This window comes from Megalopta genalis, chromosome 2 (genome assembly GCF_051020955.1).
Source record: "Megalopta genalis isolate 19385.01 chromosome 2, iyMegGena1_principal, whole genome shotgun sequence".
Lineage (NCBI taxonomy): Eukaryota > Metazoa > Arthropoda > Insecta > Hymenoptera > Halictidae > Megalopta > Megalopta genalis.
The window spans coordinates 41,101,548-41,127,966 of NC_135014.1; the positions used below are offsets into that span (position 1 = coordinate 41,101,548).

General features: G+C 33.9%; 1 protein-coding gene across 4 annotated transcripts; it reads right to left on the minus strand.

The window, feature by feature from the left end:
* Positions 1-7,884: 7,884 nt before the first annotated feature.
* LOC117219421 (phospholipid phosphatase 1) lies at positions 7,885-26,403 on the minus strand. Of its 4 annotated transcripts, XM_076519405.1 has the most exons (7): positions 22,076-22,549; positions 21,673-21,837; positions 19,210-19,375; positions 12,248-12,402; positions 10,781-11,004; positions 10,421-10,541; positions 7,885-9,360 (listed from the first exon to the last, which is right to left on the minus strand). In XM_076519405.1, the coding sequence occupies exons 3-7, from the start codon at positions 19,271-19,273 to the stop codon at positions 8,995-8,997; spliced, it is 930 nt and encodes a 309-aa protein (XP_076375520.1). In that variant the 5' UTR covers positions 19,274-19,375; positions 21,673-21,837; positions 22,076-22,549; the 3' UTR covers positions 7,885-8,994. The 4 variants fall into 4 exon arrangements, with proteins under 4 accessions (XP_076375520.1, XP_033324467.1, XP_033324469.1 ...); XM_033468576.2 differs by lacking the exons at positions 21,673-21,837; positions 22,076-22,549 and adding an exon at positions 26,257-26,403; XM_033468578.2 differs by lacking the exon at positions 21,673-21,837 and having other exon boundaries at positions 22,076-22,548.
* Positions 26,404-26,419: the final 16 nt, after the last annotated feature.

The window sequence follows — 26,419 nt, forward strand, 5'->3', positions numbered from 1 at the left end:
TACTGTATGTAGTTTATTTACAAGTGTCTGTTTTCCTCTTTTTATTAACTGTGGTTTTTTTGTATTGGTCGTTTAGTTTTTAAGCGATTAAATGTTGAAATGAAGGACTAATTTTTTTAGTAGTAGTAATATGTCGAGTGAACTTTTAATTCGACTCTTTAAAATGCAAGCAAGTGGAAAAAGTAATCATTAGACTACAGATCTTTATGCATTTACGATAAAAATAAGTAGATGACGTTTAAAACGGTAGAAAAATTTAAAAAATTGAAGTAAATCTACATATTGTTTTTAATTCACTAAATTTATTAAAATTGTTATCTGGTTCCTGTTTATTGTATTATATCGAAATACATTTCTTGCAAAATGAAAACGTCTAAGTGTTTCACAGAATATTAAAGCTTAATTCCAGTATATAATTACTAAATTAATAATTTTATACGATGAGAAAACTTAATAGAACAAAATGTTTAATGAAGTAGACGCTGATCATTATTTTATTTGAAATTCCATGATACTTGATGAAATTCTTAGTCAAGTAACAAATATCTGGTGGACTAAAGTTGCTTTAATCAGTTCATTATGCTCTATTTTTACATACTCAACATGAAACATTTATATTACACTATTATTTGTTTCTTTTTCTTAAATGTAATTTAACGAGTAGAGAGGTATTTGCAAAAAACAATCGCTTATGCATTCGATCGTAACTGTAATAATCAATCGGGAGTACTGTTCATTTCAAAAAGAGGAACCTGACATATGCCATTAGTCATAATAGATGTCCACCCCCCACTACGGTTACTTAAGGCTGATGTCGTTTGGATGCACGAAGTGGAGTGGTCGGCTATTATGACATCGTCCATCTTTATGCAAAATGAAAATTTTCTGTATCAACAAGCGACAAACACGAGTAAGAAAAATTTATTTTTTCTCTTAATAGTTTTAATCAGTTGGAAACAATATTTAAATGATCTTACTGTTTCGAATTTCCCCCTACACACTTTTGCTGTAAACGAATATTATAGTATACTTTTTATAATTTATATGCTCGAACTCAATATTTTCGCATACTACTTAAAACAAAATCCTATTCATCGTTTTATAACAATTAAAAACTGAGGTTTAAATAATTTAGTATAGGCTGAATATATTTGCTACAATACAATTTAACAAAATTGAATAATGCATAAATCAAAATGTAGATTTCCTTATTAACATATTTTACGCGTTGTCCTCACGAAATACGCGTTACAATTTCAACGGCGGCGTTGAAAAAAAGACGATTATTTTCTGACAAGAAGGCTCAGGCCTCGTTTGGTCGACTATATCATGATTAAAAAAGTCGCTGCGTATATGTAGATATTTTATTTTTTGCAGATCCGATACTACGAACGCGTGCTGCAATTAAAGGGTAAAACAGGTGCTCCTCGGGTACAACACGTCTTTTTATTAATCAGAGGAATAAAACACTCTCACTTTTAATTTAAATATAAATATTTGCAGTAATTCAAGCGTATTTATCGAAGGATTCATCGTCCCACTTAAATCATGGACTGCCGGTAAACTTTTCTGTGTGTGTGCGTGCGTGTGCGTGTGTTACATAAATCATCATCGAAGAGTCGAAAAAGAGAGGGAAATAATTATTAATACGTGAAATCAATGTGATTACGTTGCTTGAAACTTTATTGAACATCACTCGTGTTGGTCGATCAAAGAACTGATTGTATGCTCGATTCCGCTGCACGTCGAAAACCGGTGAGCATTTTTGTTAAAAATTTCGTTCCATTAAACCAAAATAACTGATCCATATTGTACGTAATGTAACCCTATAAATTATCGTCCAACGGTGCACAAGGGTGCCTTGAGATTTTCAATTGAATGCGTCACAGGACGTCCTTCTGGTCTTGGCGTACATTCTCCCTCGCCTCTACCCGTGCTCGTGAAACAGTTGACCTCCCGCCCAATTTTCAATATTTCCTAGAATTACGGTATCGCCGCCGCCGGGACCATTCCTAAGGAGATTGACTACCGAGAGGGTCGCACGATTTTTCAGAGAGAATATTTTCTTTTTCGACAAGCGGCCGACCAACGGGAACCCGTTATACCGTAGACTCGGGGACAAATATTTCGCCGGGGCTCGAACAGACATACCGGGCTGGAAATGTTTTGTCCGTGCTGCACAAGTTCGAATAACTAGCGCCGCCATCTAACGTAACTTAATCGAAATTTCGTACGGTCAGAAAATCAGTAAAGATGATCGATGGCGGCGCCGGATGACCGCTTTCAAGTCCATCTGGTTCACGTGGACACCGTTCGCGCTGATGTTACAGGACGTGCCATTATTTCAGCAGCCCGCGATACGTATGGTATATTAGGATTAAAGTAGATCTCACGTTGTGCTCCATTCCACGTATAAAGGGAATGCCACCGTATTAAGTCCTCGCTGGGCTACGGTGTCCCGTGCATCGATACTTCGATTTTTTTCTTCCCACCCCCGTCTCGATCCCGTACCTCTATCTCTTCACCTTCGTTTCCATCTTAAGAATAATTTACTTCCGCCGTCTGTTTGGCATTCGAGCGAGAGATAATATCAACCCTTCGCGGGCTCTGTCTCGAATTCAACCTGATATCGCATTTCGTTGTTGAGCACTACGATCGGGTTAACGTCGACGTAGTTGAATAACAATAGCAGTAATTACATTACAATCAATAATTATCGGCTAGTTAGGTTACGTCCTCTTCACACTCGAGTATTATGTCGGAGTTGGAACCCTCGTACGTTCTTCAGCCTGAAAATCCATCTGAATTCTCGGCTTCTGAACATTGCAAAATGTTCGATTTGTCACGGTTTCTATTGGAAAATTATAATTTCAAAGCGAAAGTGGATGAAACGTTGTGTCCCAAGGAAGTTCTGAGGGTTAAACAAATTATATTTTGATTAGTCTATTTTTATAGTTTCATAAGTCAATTTTTTTTGTAAAATAGTAACGCGAAATTCGACTGCGAATTTTATACATTTATGATATGTCAGAGAAATGTAGGAATATTTTTTACATTATTTTCAATTCGTCGAAACTATTAACCCTCGCAGTACCGGCGATTCGACGTTCACGCGAAGCCCTATGTTTGGGTCCTTATGTATACAAACATTTTGAACTAAAATTTTCTTGTTATCATCATCATTATTGTTATTACTATTATCTTGCCATATTTTTTTTTAAACAAACGGCAGACGGCATCGAAAGAACTCGGACGTGGTACGTCGAGGGTTAAAACAAAAATACATTCTTATCTGTTTCCTGGCTTTTGCAATTGACGAAGAAACCTTATTTTGCATAAAAAATCCGCATCCTAGTAAATTACTCCGTTTTGAGTGTCTCAGACTGAAATTATTGTGATAGAGTGGACAGTTCTTATGAGTAGTAATTTGACCGCAAAATGAATATTAACATATTAATAATATATATAAACATATATATAATAAGCAAGGAATATATAAGTAATATAAAATTAATGTATAAGGAAATATGATCGAATCATTTTAAAAAAAACGACACTGCTTATTATATAATTATTAATCAATGTTGCGCCGAAAGCGCGTAACGAAGCGTGGCTATGAAAAGACGGTTATATTTTTATATCAAACGGTTGAACATGTATCCATTGTTATTCATAGTGAACGAGAAGAACAATGCTCGTATACTAGATTCAAGTACAGGTACTTGTTTACAATTACAGTCAGGGCACGATTCATAATAAGACGTTGTATTTATACAGGACAGTGTCATAGGAATTAGGAAGAGAAACATAACTATTCCCTACTGGCCGAATTAAGAAGATAAATGAATAAGATTATTATAATTGGTCGACTTAAGATTATTATAATCGTATCTACGGCAGTCCTATAGTGATAATTCGAACATTGTGTTTTTCTAAATTGTCAAATTCGAATAAGCTTCGAACACGAGTTTGTTCGATATGCGCGATACATTTACGTTTATAAAACATAATTTAAGGAAAATCAGAACAACACTCGAAACATATGGAAAGCAAGATAATACTTGCAGCGTTTTGGAGCTATACTTATGAGCATACGACTCTCGTTTACCAAACATAGGTCACATAATGGTGTTTATATAAAATATAATTATATAAATATATTAATTATATAATTATATAAATATATTAATTATATAATTATATAAATATATTAATTATATAATTATATAAATATATTAATTATATAATTATATAAAATATATTATATAAAATATATTTTGGTGGTCTAGTACCTTGACGAGAAATAACATTACATGAATAAAGACAAATTATTTGCATACGCAATGTGTCCAATCTTGCATATTTAAAAAAACCGGCGATCTTCTTCGAATTTAAGAACTGTCATTATCAGACGAAATCTATGAAATACAAATTCCTTTATCACTTCACATTGTACATAAAAATGTTTGCTAGAGAAGATGCTTTCTAACTGAAAGAAAGGTAGAACGGATTTATAGTTAATGATTTTACAGATCAGAAACGACTTGGAATTTTTAAAGCGCGAGGGACCGTTGAATATACGAAGGAATCTGCTTTGTCGGATTATTTAGAGAGTCCAAGTTGTGTTCAACTCTAAGATCGAAAAGAAACAAAATGGTATATGCCTCGCAATGACTAAATTATAGAACAAACGTTGCATGTTCTTCGTGCTCCTCTTCGAATTCATTTCGAGCTTTTTTACAGCAGGCTTTAGCAACAACTACAGCGGACAATATTTAAATCATAATTTTTTACTTGTAGAAACTTATTAGTAAACTTAGACCCTAACGGTATAGAAATTACAACTTCGAAACTAAATTGCATAACAAATATTGTTACTGTCTCAAAAATAGCTGGCAATCGTAGTAATCACAAAAAGACAAAAGATTTAGGAAAAATTTAATTACGACTAGAATTGACAAGAATATTTTCAGTGAAACTCAATAAAAATTCATTTTATGGTATTGTTTCACAGTACCATTGATTAATAATGACATCACAACATGGGTTATTATGCATTGTGTTTATGATCATTTTATCGATAGGAAAATTCAAGAAAACCATTTGAACAACAACAACATTAGTGTTTCCAGCTATTGCCTGTCGTTAACTTATTATTACTCGTTTGTTATAATTTATTCTTATAAAGATAATTAACATTTAATAGACTCCTTTCGTTCCTTTGTATTTTCGTGTTTTTAATTTGCATTATCGTGACCTATGTAACGAAATCTGTGCGATTCAATCATCGGTTGAATAATGTCTTCTGTTAGAGTACGATGATCGGCGGCGCTTAAAATTATTACATTATTAAAAAAGATTCTGGAATAACGAATAAAAGATTATACTGTACAGCGTATCGTGGATTGGTTACATGCCACCTGTGGCACAACGACGCGGCGGCAGGGGAACGCGGTCGACTCGATCGCGGTGATATCTCTTAGAGGTCGGGAAGGGATTCATCAATAAAGTTTACTATTTTTCCGATATCGCTTTTCCAATTCTATAAATCGTCGTGCACGAGCTCGCGTATACATAGAGCATGGGGAGGAAAGGAGAAAGATCAGTTATGAATGGCCCACATCGGTTCATGTTAATCTGCCACTTCATCCCTCTCTCTCTCTCTCTCTCTTTCTCTCGCGTACACGCGCATACACGTACACGCACACATACATCAAGCTACGTGCAATCTCTCTGCTCCTGCCAGCCCATTTCCAGACTCCACCCCTCTCTGCCTCCGCCGCTACCGCGCGTTCACCCCCTGACCAATTGTTTCGTTGGAAAAAGAGAAGAGAGAAAAAAAAAAGAAAACAAGCGGGGCCGAGAGCGGACCTTTGACGAAAAAATGCTTTAGCTATTGCGGTGTGTACGCGTGCCCACTAAATTAAATCGCTCGTTTTCGGTGCACCCGTTTACGCGCCAACAGAAAAGAAAAAATCAACGAGAGGGAAAGTTTTCAATGAATAAACCTGCGTTTACACGTGTTGCCTGTTGATTAAGCCAGTTTACTGGGACGTTATGTTTCATAATCGCGTGCCGGCTGGATCCTGTGTTCTTATTAGAAGACGACACGATTCTTTGTATTGCCATTCAGATGGCAATTGTATACGATCCGAACTACATATAATTGAATGGCAATCTTTCTCCAGTTTTATTCTCTTTTTGCACGTAGAATCGAACACTTAGTCATATTGCTAATCTTTTTGTCGTACTTCGACGAGTCTGACACATCAGCATGTGTCATCTATAGTAATAATCTGTTAAGTATAAATATTATTCTGTTCTTTTAAGTCAAAATAATACTCTGTTTGCTTATCATTTTCTTGCCTAGGCACGCAATAAATATAAATTTTCTTTTTCTTCTAAGAAATTATTGCAATCCTTGATCGTTATAACTATGAGTAGTACAAAAATGGTTTAATATTACAGTGTGGTAAATTTGATTAGTGCATCAGACTAGCCATTCAAGTGCAAAAGGTTGAATGAAAGCCATCAAAACGTTAAATAGTAATTATTGATTTTTCTTTAATAGGTGAAGCCCCGGTTTCGCCCTTTGCGTCGATTTTGTTACTTTATTAGCGACGAATGTCACGAGTAATTTTATTTGAAACGGAACTCAACTGACTTTAGTTTTCTATTTTCGACGAACGAATTTTAAAAGTTAATGATTTATCTTTCCAAGATATTGACTTTTTATTGTGTTAATATCTGGTACCAAGGGACAATTTAAAAATTGGAAAATGAAGGAAAAACGAGCAATCTAAAATCCCCTAATCCCCTAAAATCCCTGAGAGCAAACTTTTTTTGTATAGCTTCTATCTCTGTAAGTTATTCAAGGATAACTCAATTTTGTCTAACTATGAAAAGTTTTATAGTTATAGAAATTTTATTTTTGAAGTTTTTCGCGACATTAAAGTTTCTAACTTTTCTCCGTTTGCTTTGCTAAACAATCTTAATAACATTTTTTAATTTTACGAAAATATCGTTTGGAGAAAAACGCGTTTGAAGTTCTTCAAACACTTTTCATTACGTATTTATTAATCTACTAATTAATCAGATTCGTTACAAAACGTTTCTTCTTTTCTAGTCCATCGTGGGGGACGTTGTCATTACAGTCATAAGAAAAAATCGATTATATCTGCCTGTAATATAATTTATAGATATGTTATTATACCGTAAATTATATTTATAACACGACCTAGTTATGCATTCATTAGTTTAAAAATATTCATGCGAATTTTCATTTTTAAAAAAGGGGCACTTTAAAGCCCAAATATAAGAAGTTTAAAGAAAAAATAATAGAAAATAGAAAAATATTATGAGGCAATTATTCATTATTATTTTCGTAGAAATACATGAAAAACTGGTCGTCTTCTTGCACTTTTTGATGGTTTGGTTCATTATTCGAAGAATATGTACCTTGTTGCCTGAAAACGTAAATTATAATAATTCATAATTGGTAAATAATCAAAGAGAATGTGAACGGAACAGCTAGTTATAAAAGGAACACATGTTTTGCTGGCACGTGTAAGCTGGGGCGAAGAAGTTTGAAGGTCGATGACCCGATGGTGATTACTTCCTTCTGATTGTTAGTATAATTTTAAAGGAAAATTGTGTCAGTGATTGCGACATCGTAAGTATTTTTCAAACTGATCATTTTACTCCAAAAATATTATTCTAACGTACTTTAATATATTTCTTTTCCATTAAAAGAGATAAAGTAAAATTAGTGTTTATATCTATCTGTTAATTTGTGCACAAAAATAAAATATATAAAATTAGAGATACGTATATAATTTATATAAATAATGATTACCGCAGAATAATAATATACATACATGCATATAAATATGTAATCGTTATTTATTTCATACAAACTGATACAAACATATACGCAACGTGGTTTTTAATATACGCAGTTGTACAATAATATACTATACATACACACTCCCTCAACATAAAATTATATTACAATACTTTTAGACTAAAGATTTTTTCCGTATATGTATAACTTGTACAATTATTTACAATTCTAAATCACAATTGGAATGTAATTGCAATAAAAGGTGAAGAACGACGGTTCTTCCCCATATTGGTCCTTCAGACTTTGTACAGTTGTGCAGTTTTTTCTAGGTCTTTCTGCACGGTCAATGGAATGTTAAAATACTATACTTCAAAGATCAAATATTTATAGATATAGATCTTCGTTCTACCTATGAGCACTTTCCTTCCCTTGAACATACTACACACATTAAATATGTAATAAGATTATGTGCGTTATAATTTGTTACTATTGAACACTCCCATTACCGTATCCTATTATTACTATTGTTATTATTATTATTTACGGCTTAATATTTACTCACACCGTTTTGCATAGTACCATAAAAATTTGTTTTAAAAATGTTCTCATCAGAGAATCTAAAAAAGATCTTTGTTGCAAATCTGTCTTCAATCACAGAAATAGAGGTATATTTTCCTTATTGATGATAAGAGTTATGAGTACTGATAAGTTAATCTTTTGCTGTAAAAAATATAATATCATTTTGCATTACTTTTCAATTATCAAATATCACAGAATGAAAAAGCGCCATTTGAAAGATTTCAGAATTCTTTGCTTCATTTATCACTGAATCAGATAATGGTCTTTTGTGTATATGGTTAAATAAACAATTAATGGTTGAATTCAGTTCTTTAAAAGAGACTCAAATTCATGAAATACTAATAACATTCTCTTTCATGTTATTCAATTAATGAAAGTATATCAAATCATGCTAGCACAATTTTCTGATACTCCTTAATACCAAAACAAGCAATTTTCGCTTTTATTAAACCGTTATTTCAATATTGATAGAAGAAATAAATAAATAAATTCAAATGAAAACAGTCACACTATTAAGTTCGTCTGCTAATCTATAAAAATAAGTGAAACTAAATTTTTCAAACACCTAGTACTCATCCCTTCCAGCTTGATGAAGTGTTCTTTAATTCACAACCATCTGGAAGATCTACTGTTGTTTCATTAAGGAGTTTTTTCACAATTTGGTGCCTCTTGCCATTATAATTAAACTGTCCATTCTCTATAGGCTCGCTATAGACATATGAGCCAACACGATTTGAGCGGAATGCACGACATGGCACTGTTACAGTTAGCACACTGAACGCTAGACCTAATATAGAGCCTGCGAGAACGTCCCACCAGTGATGTCTGTTATCACTAATTCTAGTCAGGGTACATATCACTGCCCACAAACATACGAGACATTGTAGCCATGGTTTCAAGAAAAATGTCTGATTTGGTAGACGATTTTGAAAGTACCACTGTAACAGAAAAATCATCAAACAATTAGAAAGCGATTTATTATGCTACACAGTAAAAAAATAACATTTGATTCTTAATCAAAAATGCATAAGCAGAGTAGCCACATTGTACATATAGCAGACATTTAGCTGCATAGCTGGCTTAACTCATATTTCTAACTATACAACATAATTTTATTTTTTACTACGAGAACGCGCATTTTTTAATTTATTTATTTATTGTTGTAAATTAAAATGCTGTACAATGAAGACAATTGTGCGATAAAAAAACATGATAATAAAATTCTGAAGAAATTGAAACGCAATTATGGAATGCTTATAGCATAAATCAGTACTGAATTTAGCTTACTGTGAGCAGACGGCTGACCACATAGTCAACAAATAGTCACAGTTATCACCTGATGTTATGTAAAATGCTTTGAGACTGTTGACTACTTAACATGCATAGCATCATAATAGAAATAAGTCATACCATTTGTATATGGCACTGAGTTTCAAATAAAAGATGTATGTGGTTTCTGTAAATTTTAGGTGAATTTGATATATTTTAACTACGTAACCTACTATGAAAATCATATAGGGCAACATACAACTTGGTGGTGAAAAAAAAACGATTCTTTAAAAATATTTTCAATCGACTGCAAAACATTTAAATTATACTTTAGAAAACAAAATTTCGGAATTCGCAAAAGGTAACGAAATTTCAGACTAAGTAGTATGGTTTTCGCTGAAATCGGAATTTTTTAAAATGGCTGTAACAAAAATTTGCTTTTAATATTTACTACAAAATAAAATTTTGGATACAATTTTAGGAAAACTTATAAGACAAAAGATTTTTCGGGAAATTTCCTATTTTCCACTATTCTAGATGTATATAGCCCCTTAAATAGACGCGAGTCTTTATTCGGAATTGGTTGCCGTAATCCTGAAAATAACTCGTCGCATAGTGCTAATATGAAGAATAAATTGAAGTCGCAACGGAGTAAAATGCTTGATCCTTACGAAACCTTATGAAAATTCTACAAGTTAAAGACGAAAGTACAGGTATATCAGGTCTTACCACGAAAAAAACAGACGTGAACACAGCAAGAGCAGAGTGTCCCGAGGGAAATGATTTACTAGAATCAGAGACAAACCAATTTGAGTCAACCGTATTTGTGCATGTATACGATCTCACGTATCTGAAACAGAACATCTATTACTCATTAGCCCTTACAAAGCCAGTTACTTTTGACGATTTTATTGCAATTGTGACTATAATCAAATCTTTATGGATCAATTTTCTTTTACAAATCTCACTATTTTTTTCTCAAAACACAGAAAAAATTCCGTATTCTCCATTTTCGAAATAACGAAAATAACGAATGATGAATAACTATGAAATTTAGAAAACTTTAGAAATCATCTTCCGCATACTTACTGGTCGGTACAATTCACAGCTTCGCGTGGCCTACACGTGTCCAAAAAATGCGGTCTTGGTTCTCCGATCAGACTTTTCATGACATCGCATATAAATGTCAACGTTATTAATCCGATCAAATAGTGTCCGTACCACTGCCATATTTGTTTCGCTCTTGAACCAGCGCATCCCACAGTTGTATCGTAGCTATCTGAAGGGTAACATGCGTATTCCGCTATCCACATCTAAAATAAACGGCAATATTATGCTCTGAAATTTGGATGAAGCGCTTCATATACAATTTGTTCGTAAATAATATATTCATTCAGCGAATTTATTTCGGTTTACGGCTCCGCCTCCTTTGAAAATGATCATTATCATTCTGTATACATGAATACAAATGATACGATTCTTTATGAGAAACCGAAGAAAATTATTTACAAGGTTATTTATATAACTTGAGCGCGCTGAATGCCTGATTTACTGCTTATAACAGTAACTGACACTGCAAGAAGCAAAACAATTTCTTCCAGGTTACAGTTTTCTTGATTTCAAGAACGTTATCAATAGCGGTCAAAGTCAGGACGAATCCAACGACCTACAATGTCACGACCTTTGCTTTTCCTTGAGTACCAAAAATAAATGGAAATACGTGTTTTATCACAGAGAAAACGGCGAAGAAAATTGATTACAGAAAATATTTAGCACGCGGGATTCATTAAATTCTACAGAACACTATTGTGTTCGACAAACGAACTATACCAAAATAAATTTTCTGCGCCGATTTCGCTCTATCGTAGCTATTTCTTAATTATATCTATTTTATTTTTGGTACTCAAGCTTGCACGAAGGTCACGATATTATAGCTGATCAGATTCTTCTTGCCTATTGCGCGCCCGTGATAAAAATATACGGCCCTATTTTGAAAAAATAAAGGTATCAATGGCGTTCATGTTTCGAAAAATGTGACCTTCAGTTTTGTTCATTCTCTATAGTGTTTTCCTCTGAAATTTGTATATCGATAATAAGTGAGACGTTTAACCATTTGCGCTCGAGCGGTGAATCTGAGGCACCACTAAAATTATTATATCACGTTCCAAGATAATTTTTATATTATCAAAGTTTAAATATAAAAATTTATTAAGAGTCTAACTGTTGTATGAGTCACAAGACTAAATTTCCTATGCATAAAATGCACTTTGTCATGTAAAATGGAAATACCATAAGTCAGAGAAATTATTTTAGACTTACACAGTTAAAATGGCTTCGAGTGCAAAGGGTTAATGCGCTCGCGTTTTAGGCGATAGATGCCTTATAATTGAATAATCTTTTCGATAACAAAGTATTATGAACATCGATAATCGTTTCGATCGCAAAATCTGGCGACAAATTCGAAGATCGCATTTGGTCTACTAATTTGAACGCATCCATAAGCCCGGGCAATTTTCAATTATAAATATATATATACGACAAATCAAACTCACATACCACCACAAACGGGATTATGAAGGATCCGACGAGTAGTGTAGTCATGGAGATGGTGTCTCCCCTAAACTTAAAAGAAATCTTCGGATCATTGCACTGGAAGCCGATATGCTGCTGCGGTACGGTGCCAAATTCCAATAACGTCAGTAGTACGATAACTGAAACATGCAACAACATCGTTAAACCAATGATAACAAAGATCAAATACTTGACGACAGAAAAAAAATGATATTCAAAGGGCGTCGTTGGAACACTTTTGACCAACGAAAGAAAATCACCTTTTTTCTCTCCACTTACATAAATTATAAATATTCCCTCGCGTAAAAATGTTGTACGACGGTGATCGGGCTACGTTTCTCTTATTATCGCTCTGTTTTCCAGACATGATAAGCAATTTTTTACGTACACCTGCGTCAGCTAACGATCCAACCAGAAGAAGAAAAAGTGTGACGAAAGATAAACTGGTAACGAGACTAATAATGACAGCGCGACGGAAAAAACGAGACTGCGGAAGAGGATCGGTGGGAAGGAGAAGTGGAAGAATGAATGGAGAACAGGAAGGGAGACGGAAAACCAAACTGGGAAAACACGTGGACTCGTCGAATTAAATACCCACTCGAACCAATATCGCGGAATGTACTGCATGATTATTACACCGGGCAATAGTTAAGTATTTAACTGGGACGCATGCGTAAATAGCGCACGCGATCGCACTGATTACACCAATACGAATCGCAGATAAAAAGAAGTCGTGTCGTATCTTGTGCAAAACTCGAGCTTTACGGCTGTTAAACTGATTAACTTTATGAAGTAAGTAATGGAGGAGATAATGGAACACGGCCTCTTCCACGTGCCTACAATCGTGCAGAGAGACGAACGCGTTTGGATAAGACATTCTGTTATCTTCTGCTGGGAGACTCTTCGTTCGGATAACGGAAAGTCTGGACAATGGGATTTTGACAAATCCGAATGTTTCGATATACGAAGAATCAGCGTTGAAACTGATTGCAGAGTTGAAGTGTTTGCGGCGGTCTGAAGTTTAAGTTGATAAGATTTGATGTGGTTTAATCTTTGGAAAATCTAATGAAATGCTTGACCAGTTGAAATCTAATGAATTTCTATTTGATCCCAGGTTTGGCTAATATCTGTATTTCGGATAAAAATGAGCAGATCAAACATGAAACAACAAATAAAAAAGGAGACTTGCATTGTTATATTAGCTTCAACTTATTAGAGATATTAAGCGTGAAAGTACATTTATATTTATCTACTGTTTCCAGCAATTATTGCTGGTTTTTGTTTTGCTGGGAAATTCGTATAATTGATGTAGCGCGATGAAAATGCGCGCAGTTTTAATTGAATATTGGAAATACGAAGGTCTGCGAAGATTCCGATACAGTAGTTTAACACAGAATATAATGTAATTAATTGAAGGATATAATATTAAAACTGAGAAATGTATACAATTATTATAGAAAATGATGTGTTTATAAAATCGACTATACTTATAGAAAATGAAGTTTATAAAAACTAAATCTGGGTAGTAAGGAAACGAAACGATTAGGAACGAATGAAATCGTCTATTATCGTCATTAGTAACTTCTACCATAATGAGTTATAGACGATGAGTTATAGTCACTCGACTCATATACTTAAAATAGACTGAGGATCTTTATGCAAACTAAACATTTTCTTCATCGATTATGTAAAACAGAATGCAGGTTAAATAAAAACATGTTACAGCTTTTAATTATGCTAATACAGCGAACGTAGTGCACAACAGTAGTTTTAACATTCTGCATACGAGTGGTGACTCGAAATTGTTATTTCACGTTCCAAAGCCATTTTCACATTGTTTTTATCGATATTTAAAAAGCTGTTAAAAAGTCGTATATCCTAAGAATCTATGCCATGTTTGTTAAACTTTGTTAATTAGAAATTATTGTGCATTCGATAAAGTACTATAGATACGACTGGAAAGTGTTATAATAATAAGTCAAAAATTTGCACACATCAAAAAACGAAATCGTTTTATAACCGCAACACGATCATCTTCAAGATGTATTCACGAATATACGAACGATCGAGGGCTGAATGTAAAATTGTATTTTCTTAACTACGTTGTACGATCTTTATTTTTTATTTTTACATCGTGTGTTTAAAATTTCAACCGACAGAAAACCTGACGTTTCTGTGAAACAAAAAACGGTTCACCGACTTCAAAAGCAATTCGTTTGACGTTTCCGTTAGTAACAAATTCAAACATTTCTCCCCTTGGCATTCCTCTCTTATCTTCAACATTTCTAAACAATGCACGTCGCAGTTTAATGTTTCCCACTGTACAAAAACAACGAGAATAAATGCGTATAATGACTGAAACACCGTTCGTTTAATAATACGAAATACACAAAAATGTATTTATTTAATAATTACATTTTTATATTTCTCATCCCCTTCTTAAAAAAATGCAAGCTTGTATTCTATAATAAATTACGCTGTTTCATGAACTGCAATTTTTTTGTATGTTTATGTTACTATTGTTCGTGTCAAATAATTAATAATACGTCTATGTACAGCGAGTAATGAAACTACATATTTCGTGTGTACCTCTCTTCTTTGCCACTGCGGAATTATATTCACGATGAAAAACATGTTGTTCGTTATGCACAACATTACGTTATCGTATATAGTCAACAATAGGATTTCTGTAGTTTATAATGTTCATTACACATTTCGAATGAAGGAATGTCGAATTTTCGTGTTACATTAACTTTGCATCGAGAGACTTCACTTGATTTTAGAATTGCTCGTTTTAAACAGAAATTCGAAAGCGAAACAACAGTTTCTTTCTGAAAAAAAAACAGGAATCTTTGCGGAGATATGCATAATTTCGTAAACGTAAATGTTTGCAGGGATAGCTCAGCGTGGTTGCAGTTATATTTTGGATATCCACAACATTGACCTTATGTAAATCATATTTGGGAATCTCTGTTTAGCTATATCTCTCGTTCTTCAACGTTTTAACTTCGAAGCGGCACGGGCTTCTCTGTATGCATAAGGGCAAGAATCTGCATACAAGGTGTCCAATTTTATTCTGTGATCCTCTAACTTGTTTTGTAAGAGAACGGTTCATTGACGCTTCACCGCGTGCATGTGCGCCTAGTTATTTAATGCGGCACGCCCGGAAAAAATTCTAAGCAGACTGCCATGTCGTCTCGCTTGGTATTGTATTACTCGGTCCGCGGTTTTCAAGTCAACTCTCATTGCATGCATGGTTTCGTTGCTAGTGCCCGCAAATGCAATCAATCACCTACGCATCGATTGATTTACAACTTTTTTTTTAATATCATTTACAGGTATCCCTTCCGAAAGAAAATGAAACGCACGAGAGAGATAAACCGAACGATCAAATATACAGATTTTTCTCCTATTGAAACAGAAAACGAAAACGTGATTATAATTATGCATGCATGCTATTAGATTCAACAGAAAATGTTATGTTTCTTTTTACAATATTTTTCATTTGCTCTATAGTTTAACTCTTTCAGTGCCGACTAAAATGAAGAGATATAGTTGAAAATATATTTACATTTAACATTATTTTTGTGACCTTATATTATTCTTTAAGATTGCGAACATGTAATATAACGGCAAAGGCCAAGGATCTGTAAAAGCACCAGTAACTCTAATGTGAAAATTAGAGATAATACTAAAGATAAATTGAAATAAAATAATTATGATTGTTTTTTTATTATATTCGTATTGTGTAAAGATTATGGTAGATTAAATTTTCTATAAATACCACAACCACGTACGCATTAAAAGGGTTAATTATAAATAGGGATATCGTGACAAATACATTTCAGCGATTTCTTTCATCGTTGAAACAAGTATCCAAATTTTGACGATTAGTGTGAATTGATCGTTGTTCCATTAAGAACGGTAAAAATCGATAAAAAGAACTTGTTGTTTGGGATATAAACAGCGTTAATTTCTGATTTGTGTGATTCAATATTCATTCATCTATAAAAACATATAATGTATACAAAATGTTTAATCCCTGTTCTTGGTATAGAGGCGTCTCTTTAAGAGAACAGTGGGAAATAAGTGGACATAGTTGATTTTTTTCGCCTGGATATAATGACTATGTAATTTCAGAGATCACAGTCATTGTCTAGGAACTGCAAACGATACGTACTTCCGACTATGCAGTTGTCTGCTAATGTAATAACCGCGGCTCCAATTGACGAACTCCCGTTTCCCCGCTGTTATCAGAGAAACGTGTGAATTTAATCGGTACAGAATGTTAATTGGCGTAATTACGAATGTGTAATGTGGTGGATGCAAAGAATTTCTCCATTAACGTCGCCCGCGCCCGGGAAAGAAACGATTGCGCTTGTACCCCAATAATCCTAATTGTCGACAAAAGCAAAATGTCGGCGTGCTCACCCGTTACTATGGAAGCGTGATAAGCAACGATGTGATAAGATTAATAAATTTAAAGTAACAGACGGTTTTGGCAGTCGTTTGACAATTAACGTTCCTTTCGCTCGGTGTTGTTATTTCTGCAAAAGTACCTGCCACGTAACTACGGTTGCATACTTCCCTACAACCTTGTTAATCACCGTAGCGATACAATTCTTGGACATCGAATGCGTCTACAAATATTCTCTATCTTGAGCTGATTCACAATACCGGAAAGAACGCATTGCTTTACTATACAATTAAATGTTCCACGAAGTTAAACAAATTGTGTAAATTGATTAAACCGCGTAGAATTTGTCGATCATTCGTTCTGTTCGATAATACAAGATTTAGTAATTAAAAATACGATTTTCTAATCACAGAATTTCGATACTTTCTTCCACACGTGTATACAGAGGAAGTTATTTATGATTCAACTCAGCAATACCATGACTCACAACAGTTTATCGAAAATAGTAAAAAGGAATTCCACGGAAACTCATTCATGTTGTAACATATAAGAGATTTTAATGCGCGGTTAAAAGTTTAAAATATTAAAAATATATATATATATATGTGTGAAAAAGTTTGTGTGCCATCTATGTTATTATTTGTGGAACCGTAGCTTCAGTATTTATTGATTGTATTAAACCAAAAGTAAATTGAATATTTCATTAAACATTGTTAAGGCCTCGATCTCATTGAGCTTTATATGTACATATATTCGAATATGTTATACATACATACCCAAATATGTGAGTACATAATATACCATGTACCATCTGCATATTACGTATACGATCCGCAATCTAATCAATATTTTCATGTATGCATATTCGTGTACCTATTTTCACCCGCATAGTGCTATTAATAAACAACACGCGAGTATGCAAAGATAAAAGTTAAACTGTTTTGTATAATTACTTTACGTAAGAGTTAATAAATACAATGTACAAGTAAATTATATGATAATATGATTGTATTAGATCAAGTTACACAATATCTATGCAAGCCATAGATGTCCATTAAAGAACGTTTACAGTCTTATTAGAATATTTAATTTGATGATGTGCAAATAATACAAGGCCAGATAAATGTTCTATTTGTATTCAAAAAGCAACGCGTATGCAGAAACTTTTGTTCGTGACCTTGTTTTCTTAAAATACCTATTAAATACTTCCACCAGAAATGTTAATTGAAGTTCTTTTAGATGCCGCTTTCGAGATGTTAAACGAAGGATCTATAAAACCTTATGCACGCTACTCTGTACCTGACGTGCGACCTACATATTTTTCGCTAGCACGTCGAAATATAACAAAGAAAATTATTGAACCGAAGACGCAGAAATTCAATGCATGTAAACCTTTGACGAATTCTCGCCCCGAAACTATTTAGCTTTCCCGAACAAAAACAAAATGCGCGTTAGAATCATCTTCGACAATTTATTTTCCAAAGTAAGTTAAACAATATCCGTGGAAATTGTTGCACCCGCGGCGCCATGTTCGTTGAAACATCGTTTAAACATATTTTACATATTTATAATGTTATAGAAAATACCGTCGTACTTGTCAATGGCTACAGGATGGTCACTGAACTTAACTTGACTTTCTTCTGAAATTGAATATCTCAAAAACAGGAGACGACGGAGATTAATGGTTGTTAAGAACCGTGTTTAATGCATCAAAATGTACAAAATGAATATATGAATGAATGAAATGTATAAAAGTAAAATAAGTAAAATGTAAAGTAGGAAATATTGGAAGAAATTAAGTGGATCGATGCATCGAAAGTATTAAAGGGAAGTATTTCGTTATTTCTAATATTTTGTAACTCTGATGCAAACAGTTGTTATTTTTCACGAAGATCCAAAAATACCTCATACAGGTATTAGATAATCAGCAGAGGTCGATAGAAAGGACTGTTACTTGTATTTATAATGCTTTATTAAAGTCCTATGAGAAAATATTGAATGCAATGTAAAGTGGCGATATACGTTTTGATAAGGCTTCTCTTGCAAAACACGGCAGGTAAAGTCGATAAACCTTAATCGACTTACGCGATGATTCACACCCGAAAAAGGTCCAACGTGGAAGATAATGAATACCACTAATCATGCTCCTTTAAAACGATTCATTTCTTTGATTAAATATAGACGAAGTAAACATGATCGATCATTCGTATACTCTTGCGCAAAATCCGTTACAACATACTATACACATATATCACGTTTCATACTGCATTCAATATTTTCGTAGAAGTTTCTAATTAATTTCCACCCAAACATCGTATAAGATTATATTTGTCATAGTTTTGCTTGCGTATAGGATGTGGTCCTGCAATTTGACGAAGGAAAACTTATCTTCAAACGCGATGTCTAACATGAATCACGATGAATCCAGTCATTGGTCTTTTCGATTAGTTTACGAGAGTTGAGGAAACAGAAAACTGTACAATGGAGAATTGGAAGCTAACCCGATGGGAAATAAAAGGAAACCGATTACCTGATAGGGCGAGCAACACGTCGACGAGAAGTACCCAGCGTATAGTATTTTTGCAGATACTCATGATCTTTTCGGAGACTGTACGCGTTGAAATTCCGTCTGGATTATCCAGGATCTCCTCCAAAGTTGCTGTACTGCAGTGGGTCGTCAGTTGTTCCGTTGATCTCTATAATAATGTAATATTTGCACAGTAATTAACGAAATCTTGTTAACGTTCCGGAATTATTAAGGCGCAGACTACCCTTCCCTACTTTATCCAATATGAACCGTGACAATCATTTCCACGATCCATCTGTAGACTACAAACGTCGACACAAAATCGTTATTTCTATTTACTACATGAACATTTTATTTTCTGTATTAATTAGTTCAATAGATGAAAAGTGAATTATTTTCGTAAAACGCGAAAATGCAGTTTCATTAAATAAAATCAGCAACTGTACTGCAATTTGTACTGAATTTTTGCAATAAGGAAACGTTTTCTTATTCTGGTTTTCGTAAAACAATTTGTGAAAATCATGATTTATATAACTAATTGCAGTTTTCTTGCGATATATGAAAGAAAGTCACCGAAAGACGGCAGTTTAATTGAATACTTTACAACTTCCTTGTAAAACAAGAGAGAATTTTCTGGTCAACCCGATGGGACTTAATTCTTTCCAAAACAGTATTTTATTAACACAAAAACCAAACTGTTCGTCGTTATAAACATGGAATATTTACATTTTGTAATGAGGCACGGTTCCTACATTAATAATAGAGGTTAACTACGAAGATTTGCTGTTACAGTAAGTTCTCCCAAAATTGTTCCTCAGCTTGTAAAGAAAAATGGACAATTTCGGAGAAAGGGATACGATTATTCGAATCTCGCAGTTCGTTTTTATAGTTGCTGATTATCAACAATTATAAAAACGAGCCGCGAGGCTCGAATAATCGTATCCCCTCTTCCCAAACTGCCCACTTCAGTTTACAAGCTGGGGGACAATTTGAGAGAATTTACTGTACATCTTATAATCATTAATATTCGACACAATTTAAGCAAAATCATTCATGAAATAATCTTTAACGTGGTTTAAATAATATTACTGCAGCGACAATCTAAGAGAGCAATAACAATACATTCCTACTTGAAGAAAGCAATTATAACGAGTCACTCACACAGCTGTCCTCGATACTAATCGTCGAGATAATATTTCTGACAGTAATAATAACGACCAATTAAAATGTAAATAAAACCGCCTGTTGCGTGGCTTTAAACACAATATTAATATGTCGGCATGAACAAAACAGGCACGCGATTGTTAACAAAGGCATGACAGTAACAAAGGTCGCAAAATTTGGAGTATTGAAGTAGCATGAATGATACAACGAGAGCAATCAACCGGAACTAGCCTCTTAATATCGTCTGCCTGCCCTTGGCACACTCGATTACCTACTTACAGTCAAATCCTTTGTCTTTCGATAGTAGGTACGTTTCAATCGTCTTTATATTCCTCGTTTCTTTTTTTCAGTTTCACAAAGCCTGTTCGTCGTTCGAAAAGAAACAAAAAAAAAAGAAGCATGGCTCGCGAGCGGCATTGCGAGAAACGAATCGCGCAGCGATCGAATTAACAAAAAAAAACTGAAATAAGTTTTCGCATCTGCCTCCGCGATGGTTCTACGTATACGCGAAATTATTTCAACCACCTGTTGATATAATATTCGCGGGCTTCGGTCTATTGTACCGTATAGTTGCCTGGCTTTTCTAAAAAAAAAGGGAGATAAAAAAAAAGAGAAACAAGAAAAAGCTACAGTAATTTCATTTGCTCTTCATTCGAGATGAATTCCATATTTTTTTCTTTCTTCTTCTTCTTCTTTATTTTCATTTTCACGATATAGTTTCATTCGATTAGATAGACATCGTGGAAATGTCGAGGTAAGTACTCGCCATAGAGGACGATAGCGAGGCGTATTCACGTACCAATAAAAACGTGCTATTGTTAATTAGGTCGAGGTTTAAAAAACCTCGATTAATAATGCTCGATTGAAAAACACGGCGACACATCCGCATTTTCAGTAGGGAGGATAAGCATTTTTTAACTGAGCTACTACGGCTACGAAGTAATTAGGGGGGAAAGCGTCCGTACCCACCGACACACGAATCTAATATCTACGCATAATTTAAAGCTGCCGTTCGAAACATTATCGTAGAGAAATTCGAGCAACCATTTTCACCTATTTGTTGTTTACAATTGTAATCCAGCCGACTGCTTTAGAAGTAAGGAAAATACAATACAAAATCGTGATAACAACGATTTGGATACCATTGGAATTTCCGTTGATTTCTCGCTTGAATTTAGATTAGGCACGCGATCGGATCGTTCAATTTGTCAACGTGTCAAATAAGCAAGTTTAAATACTTGCCTAACGTCGAGTTGCCTATGGCCTATTGTAAATAACGTAAACACAATGCGAAGAACTTACGGTATGTACTGTAACGCGGAAACGTGCGTTGCGATAGTAGTAGAAATCCCAAATCGATTAGATGCTCGGTGAATTCGATAAGCAGATAAAGTAACCGATAAGAAGTCCCTGTCATCGCGCTTTTCCAGTCCATGAATCGGTGCCATGTGACGCCTGCTCGTAATTCTTTTACAAAAAAGAAAATACCAAGGCCACGAGAACGATATTCGACAAACGCGGATTGCATCCTTTTATATACGGAACGATGGAATTTTCGCGCGGCAACGGTCCAGAAAATATTCTTTCGAGTATAATAACAGTTAGTCAGTAATCAACGTGCTGGACGAGTGAATCAGCAACGCGAGACCGAACCAGCATAATGTTAACATTACCATCGTTACGGGAGATTATGTGTTTTACTTACTCGGGAAGAGTGTTCGCTTCGATCGTGATAATTAGCAGTTCGGCGTTAATTAATTCTCGCATAAAAGGGAGAGCAGCACCAAACACCTTCAGATCCCGCGCACATCTTCCTCAGACCTCCAGGTCGGGAATGGTTTTGTGAAAGGTTAACGTCGATGCAGAAACGAGAGAGAAACGAGACCTTGGGGTCATTGTTTTGTTTGAATTTAGGGAACGAATAAGATCGTCGAGATGCCAGCGCGACGTCACCGTTCGCATTAATAAAAACATGAAACAAGAGTTGGAAAGTTTTAGCGCGTGAAAACCGTTCAAGCTCCAGTGGGAAATCCTTTATTGTCACGGTTCCATGACATGGTTTTATGAGTACGAAAATATTAGACACATTTTTGATAACGAGAAAAAGAAAAAAAGTAGAAAGCAATCTAACTCGAAGCAACGTCCAGGCACAACTGGCGTACCTCGTCTTCAATCAACGACTTCCCTCGCAAGCTCGAATTAAATGTTCTACCCACCCTCTTGCCCTGCCCCCTCCCCCGTCGTTAAGCCCCACCAAAGGATTCGACACGTGTGGTGCGGTTTACGTACAAACGTTTCGATACCACCACCAAGATGAACGGTAAGAGGTCCAAAACTGAATGATCCCACAATTTTCCACGCTGCAACCGTTAACGCTTCGTAACGCTAAACCTACCACGTTCAAATTCACCGGTCTTTGTGTCTGAAAATTGCCGGAATTATACTGTTCCATAGGAAACGATCGAATGGATTTCTTAGTTTAAGGACACGTTGTGATTAAAATGGCGACAAGGATAAATAAATTCGGTCTCACCGTTTCTTTAAAACAATACGCGTAAGTCACTCCCTTTAGTGTACGGTAAATGTTAAACTGTACACGCGGTCAACGAAAACAACGTCAGAGTACAATATTAAGATGTGTAACAAGTATATACGTGTTTCTTTAAACGGAAGTTGATTGGTGTACTTACGAGCTATCTCGTTTATTATCATTTTTATAAACAAGAGTTATTTACTTTGCTAATTTTGATAATTATTAATGCATATCTCTTGAGAGTGGACGAAAGGGTATGTAAAGATCGTTATCAAAAAGAGAGGAATGTTTCTGGGTCGTGTATGATCCATATTTTGAAAGCCTAATGTGTTGCAGTCTGCGGATCTTTATGAAAAATAAAAATCTGATGCATCACTTGCAAGATAGGTATCTTTTATTTATGATTCCAGTAGTTTGAAATTAACATATCGATATTATTAAATTCTTTTCGTCTTTTATACACTCAATTTTCTCACAAATGCATAAAACCCGCGATCTAGTTGTCAACTTTCATGTCTAAAATTTAATTCGTTTCTATTCAGTTAAATAAATTGTGTGTATAAGTAAACATTCTTATTTATTTTATAACCAAATATGCTAACTAAATTATACCTTTTCGTTATATCATCCTCCTTTGCATTTAACCTTTTCAATATGAATCAGTTTCTTTAATACGTTATCTTCTTTTGTTGGAGATATACATATGGCTCAATCAATTTTGTTATTTCATTGATCTTTATTTGCAAGCCAAGTCGTTTTTCATCTTGCAGTTTGAATCTTTCATTATGGAACATTTTAATAAATTTGTCAAAATATATAAATAAATAAATAAATTCGTCAAAAATGATTTTTATTATTTATTCAACGCTCCCACTTTTTTAGAATATATATATATTATAGATATTAAAACAAATGATGCTATTATATATATATATAACTAAAAATTAATTTCAAATGACTTTCTTCAAAGTATGCAGCGACATGACGTAGCTGATTTTAATACAGGAATTAATATGCAATTGTTTAATGAAATCATCGAATTTGTATGTATTGTACAAGATAATTGTTTCTCGCCAATTTGAACAATGAAATCATTGAAGTACGAAGTACGAATACATATCAGTACGAATAATTGTTTTATGGAATTGAATAACAAGATCATCGGAACGATGCATTATTTATCAGGTTTGAGCAAGAAAACAGAACGAAATAAAATTTTTACAAAAGATATGTTATTTTTCGAAATTGAATAATGAAATGATAAAAAAAGTCCGTTGTTTCAGAATGGAAGACATAGAAATAAAAGTAGTAAGAAATTAATACTAAAATTTTTTGAAATAAATACAGATATATCTGCAAAAATCTGGCGTATGTTAGAAGTACTTATCACTTTAAACCATTACTCAGCGTAGTTCCGTACTCGTTAAACAGTATTAAATAGAATATTGACACTCAATGAAAACAATACAACTATTACTGTCAACGCGCATCACATAATCGGTATTTATCGTAATTATAAAAAGGCATGTATTGATCACTGTAATCAGAAGAGCGATAAAAATTGCATTCTTCATTAGAGAGAACAATACCTATCTTTCTCATTGCACGAAAGTTATAATTACATGTATTCTAAATTTCAATTATTCGATTTAAAAAATTGTGCTTTTTATAGAAAAATGTACATGAGAGGGCTTACCAAAACACAGACAATAAAATATCAACAATTGATAACAATAACAATCTTAACAATAAGGATTGTTAAGATTTTTCAAATGTCATTTTACTTATTAATCTTTTTTTATTAATTTTTTCATAATTTTTAGGGACTCCTTCTAGACACATTAGCTTGTCTACAGACCAATATTTATACTCTGAGTCCAAATAGATCCGAGCCTCGCCGCGCCGTCCAAATCATTCGAATCGAATAAGTCGAGAAGTACAATTCTACAAATCGGCACGATAATTTGCATAATTTTAACATGACCTACTAGAATATTTTGACTTGATATTTTGACTACCTTTCAGCAAATAAGGCTTCTTATGCAGTCTGTAGAGTAGAGTGTAACAGTCGCTTCCGATTCTGAACTCTATTCTTCGTCGGAAATCAACACAACTCTCGAAAACCGCAAGCAAGCGAAGTAACCAAAGTAATTCAATAACCAGCACGTATACCTAAACGAAATTGAGTGTTACAGTACTGAAAAGTACGTTATTATATAATCAGCTTCCATTTACCACTCTAATTACGGTTATAAAGTAATAAATATGACGAAGACAAAAATCTGGCAAAAACGCAAGTCAGAAGCTTTCGATGTATGGATTATGCCATTGCTTTTACAATAAATTCTCTGCGGCAATTTGGTGGGCATAAATTGTCTCGTTTAATTGTCTCACAGAGTAAAAAAATATTGGTTTCTCTTCGAGCTTTTTTTTTACCCAAACAGAAAAATCTTTATACAAAAAATGAAACATAGATGAACATATGCGTAATTTATTGAGTTATAAGCTTCGCGTAACGTAAATATCAACGGAGATGAAATAAAATCGCGTTCAAATAAAAGGAATCCCTAACCCATACGGACAAGTCATAGATACGAAATTATCCTGCGAGACTTATAGTCAGCGTTAATTACAAAGAAATATATAGTTGTAGATGGTCATATCTCTGATAGACGTTCACACATACGCTATTGACGTATAAGGAAAATACCATAATACACCTGCTGGAATGTTTTTGCAAGATCAACTGGCATCTGGTGACGTGAGTTGAATGCCACATACGAGATACGTGATTTTTTACGTAAATTTACACATCACCCGCTTAAAATATTAAACCGGCATCAAGTTTAATAATATTGCTTATACACTTTCGTGTGTAAGCACAAAACCTCACTTTTATCCCCCTTTGTATTGTTTTTATTTTCAAAAATTATTTAAACTCTATTCTTTGTTGCTAATTGTTGTCTGCAATTTTTTTTTGTATTTGTTATTGGATTTAACATATATATAAGAGACATATTATAATTATTGTTATTATTAAAATCAGTTTGGGTTAGAATTTAAATTTCAAATGCAGAGGAAAAAAGGTCATACAATAAATACTAATTCACTTTCTAATAGTTGTACAATTTTAACAATTTTTTAAATAAGTTTATACTTCAAAGAGTATATTATTCACTGTAAAATAATTTAAATTAAATTGATTTGATATTATGTATAATACGATGTATGTCTGTATCTATATGACAAGTATCTTTTGGCTTCTACTAATATATGAAAATATTCTACTCAAAAGAACATATGTTTAAAAAAAAATGATAGGAAATGCATTATGTCAGTTTTCAAATTCTAACCTGCATTGTCCACGTGTAATGATATATCCTCCAGTTAAATGTAGTTTGAAAAAATATTATTCACTACGTTTCACACTTAATTGTAGTTTCAAAATTACATTAACGTAGCATACAATAAACTATAATCGTCTACATAAATATAACTAGTGAAAGAGACACATAG

What these genes read in the sequence shown, in the direction of transcription:
- LOC117219421 (XM_033468576.2), bottom strand. An exon ending in CGTGTTGCTCGCCCTATCAG is followed by an intron (nt 12,403 to 19,209) that starts GTAATCGGTTTC and finishes TGCATGTTTCAG; the next exon opens with TTATCGTACTACTGACGTTA. An exon ending in TCATAATCCCGTTTGTGGTG is followed by an intron (nt 11,005 to 12,247) that starts GTATGTGAGTTT and finishes CGTTTATTTTAG; the next exon opens with ATGTGGATAGCGGAATACGC.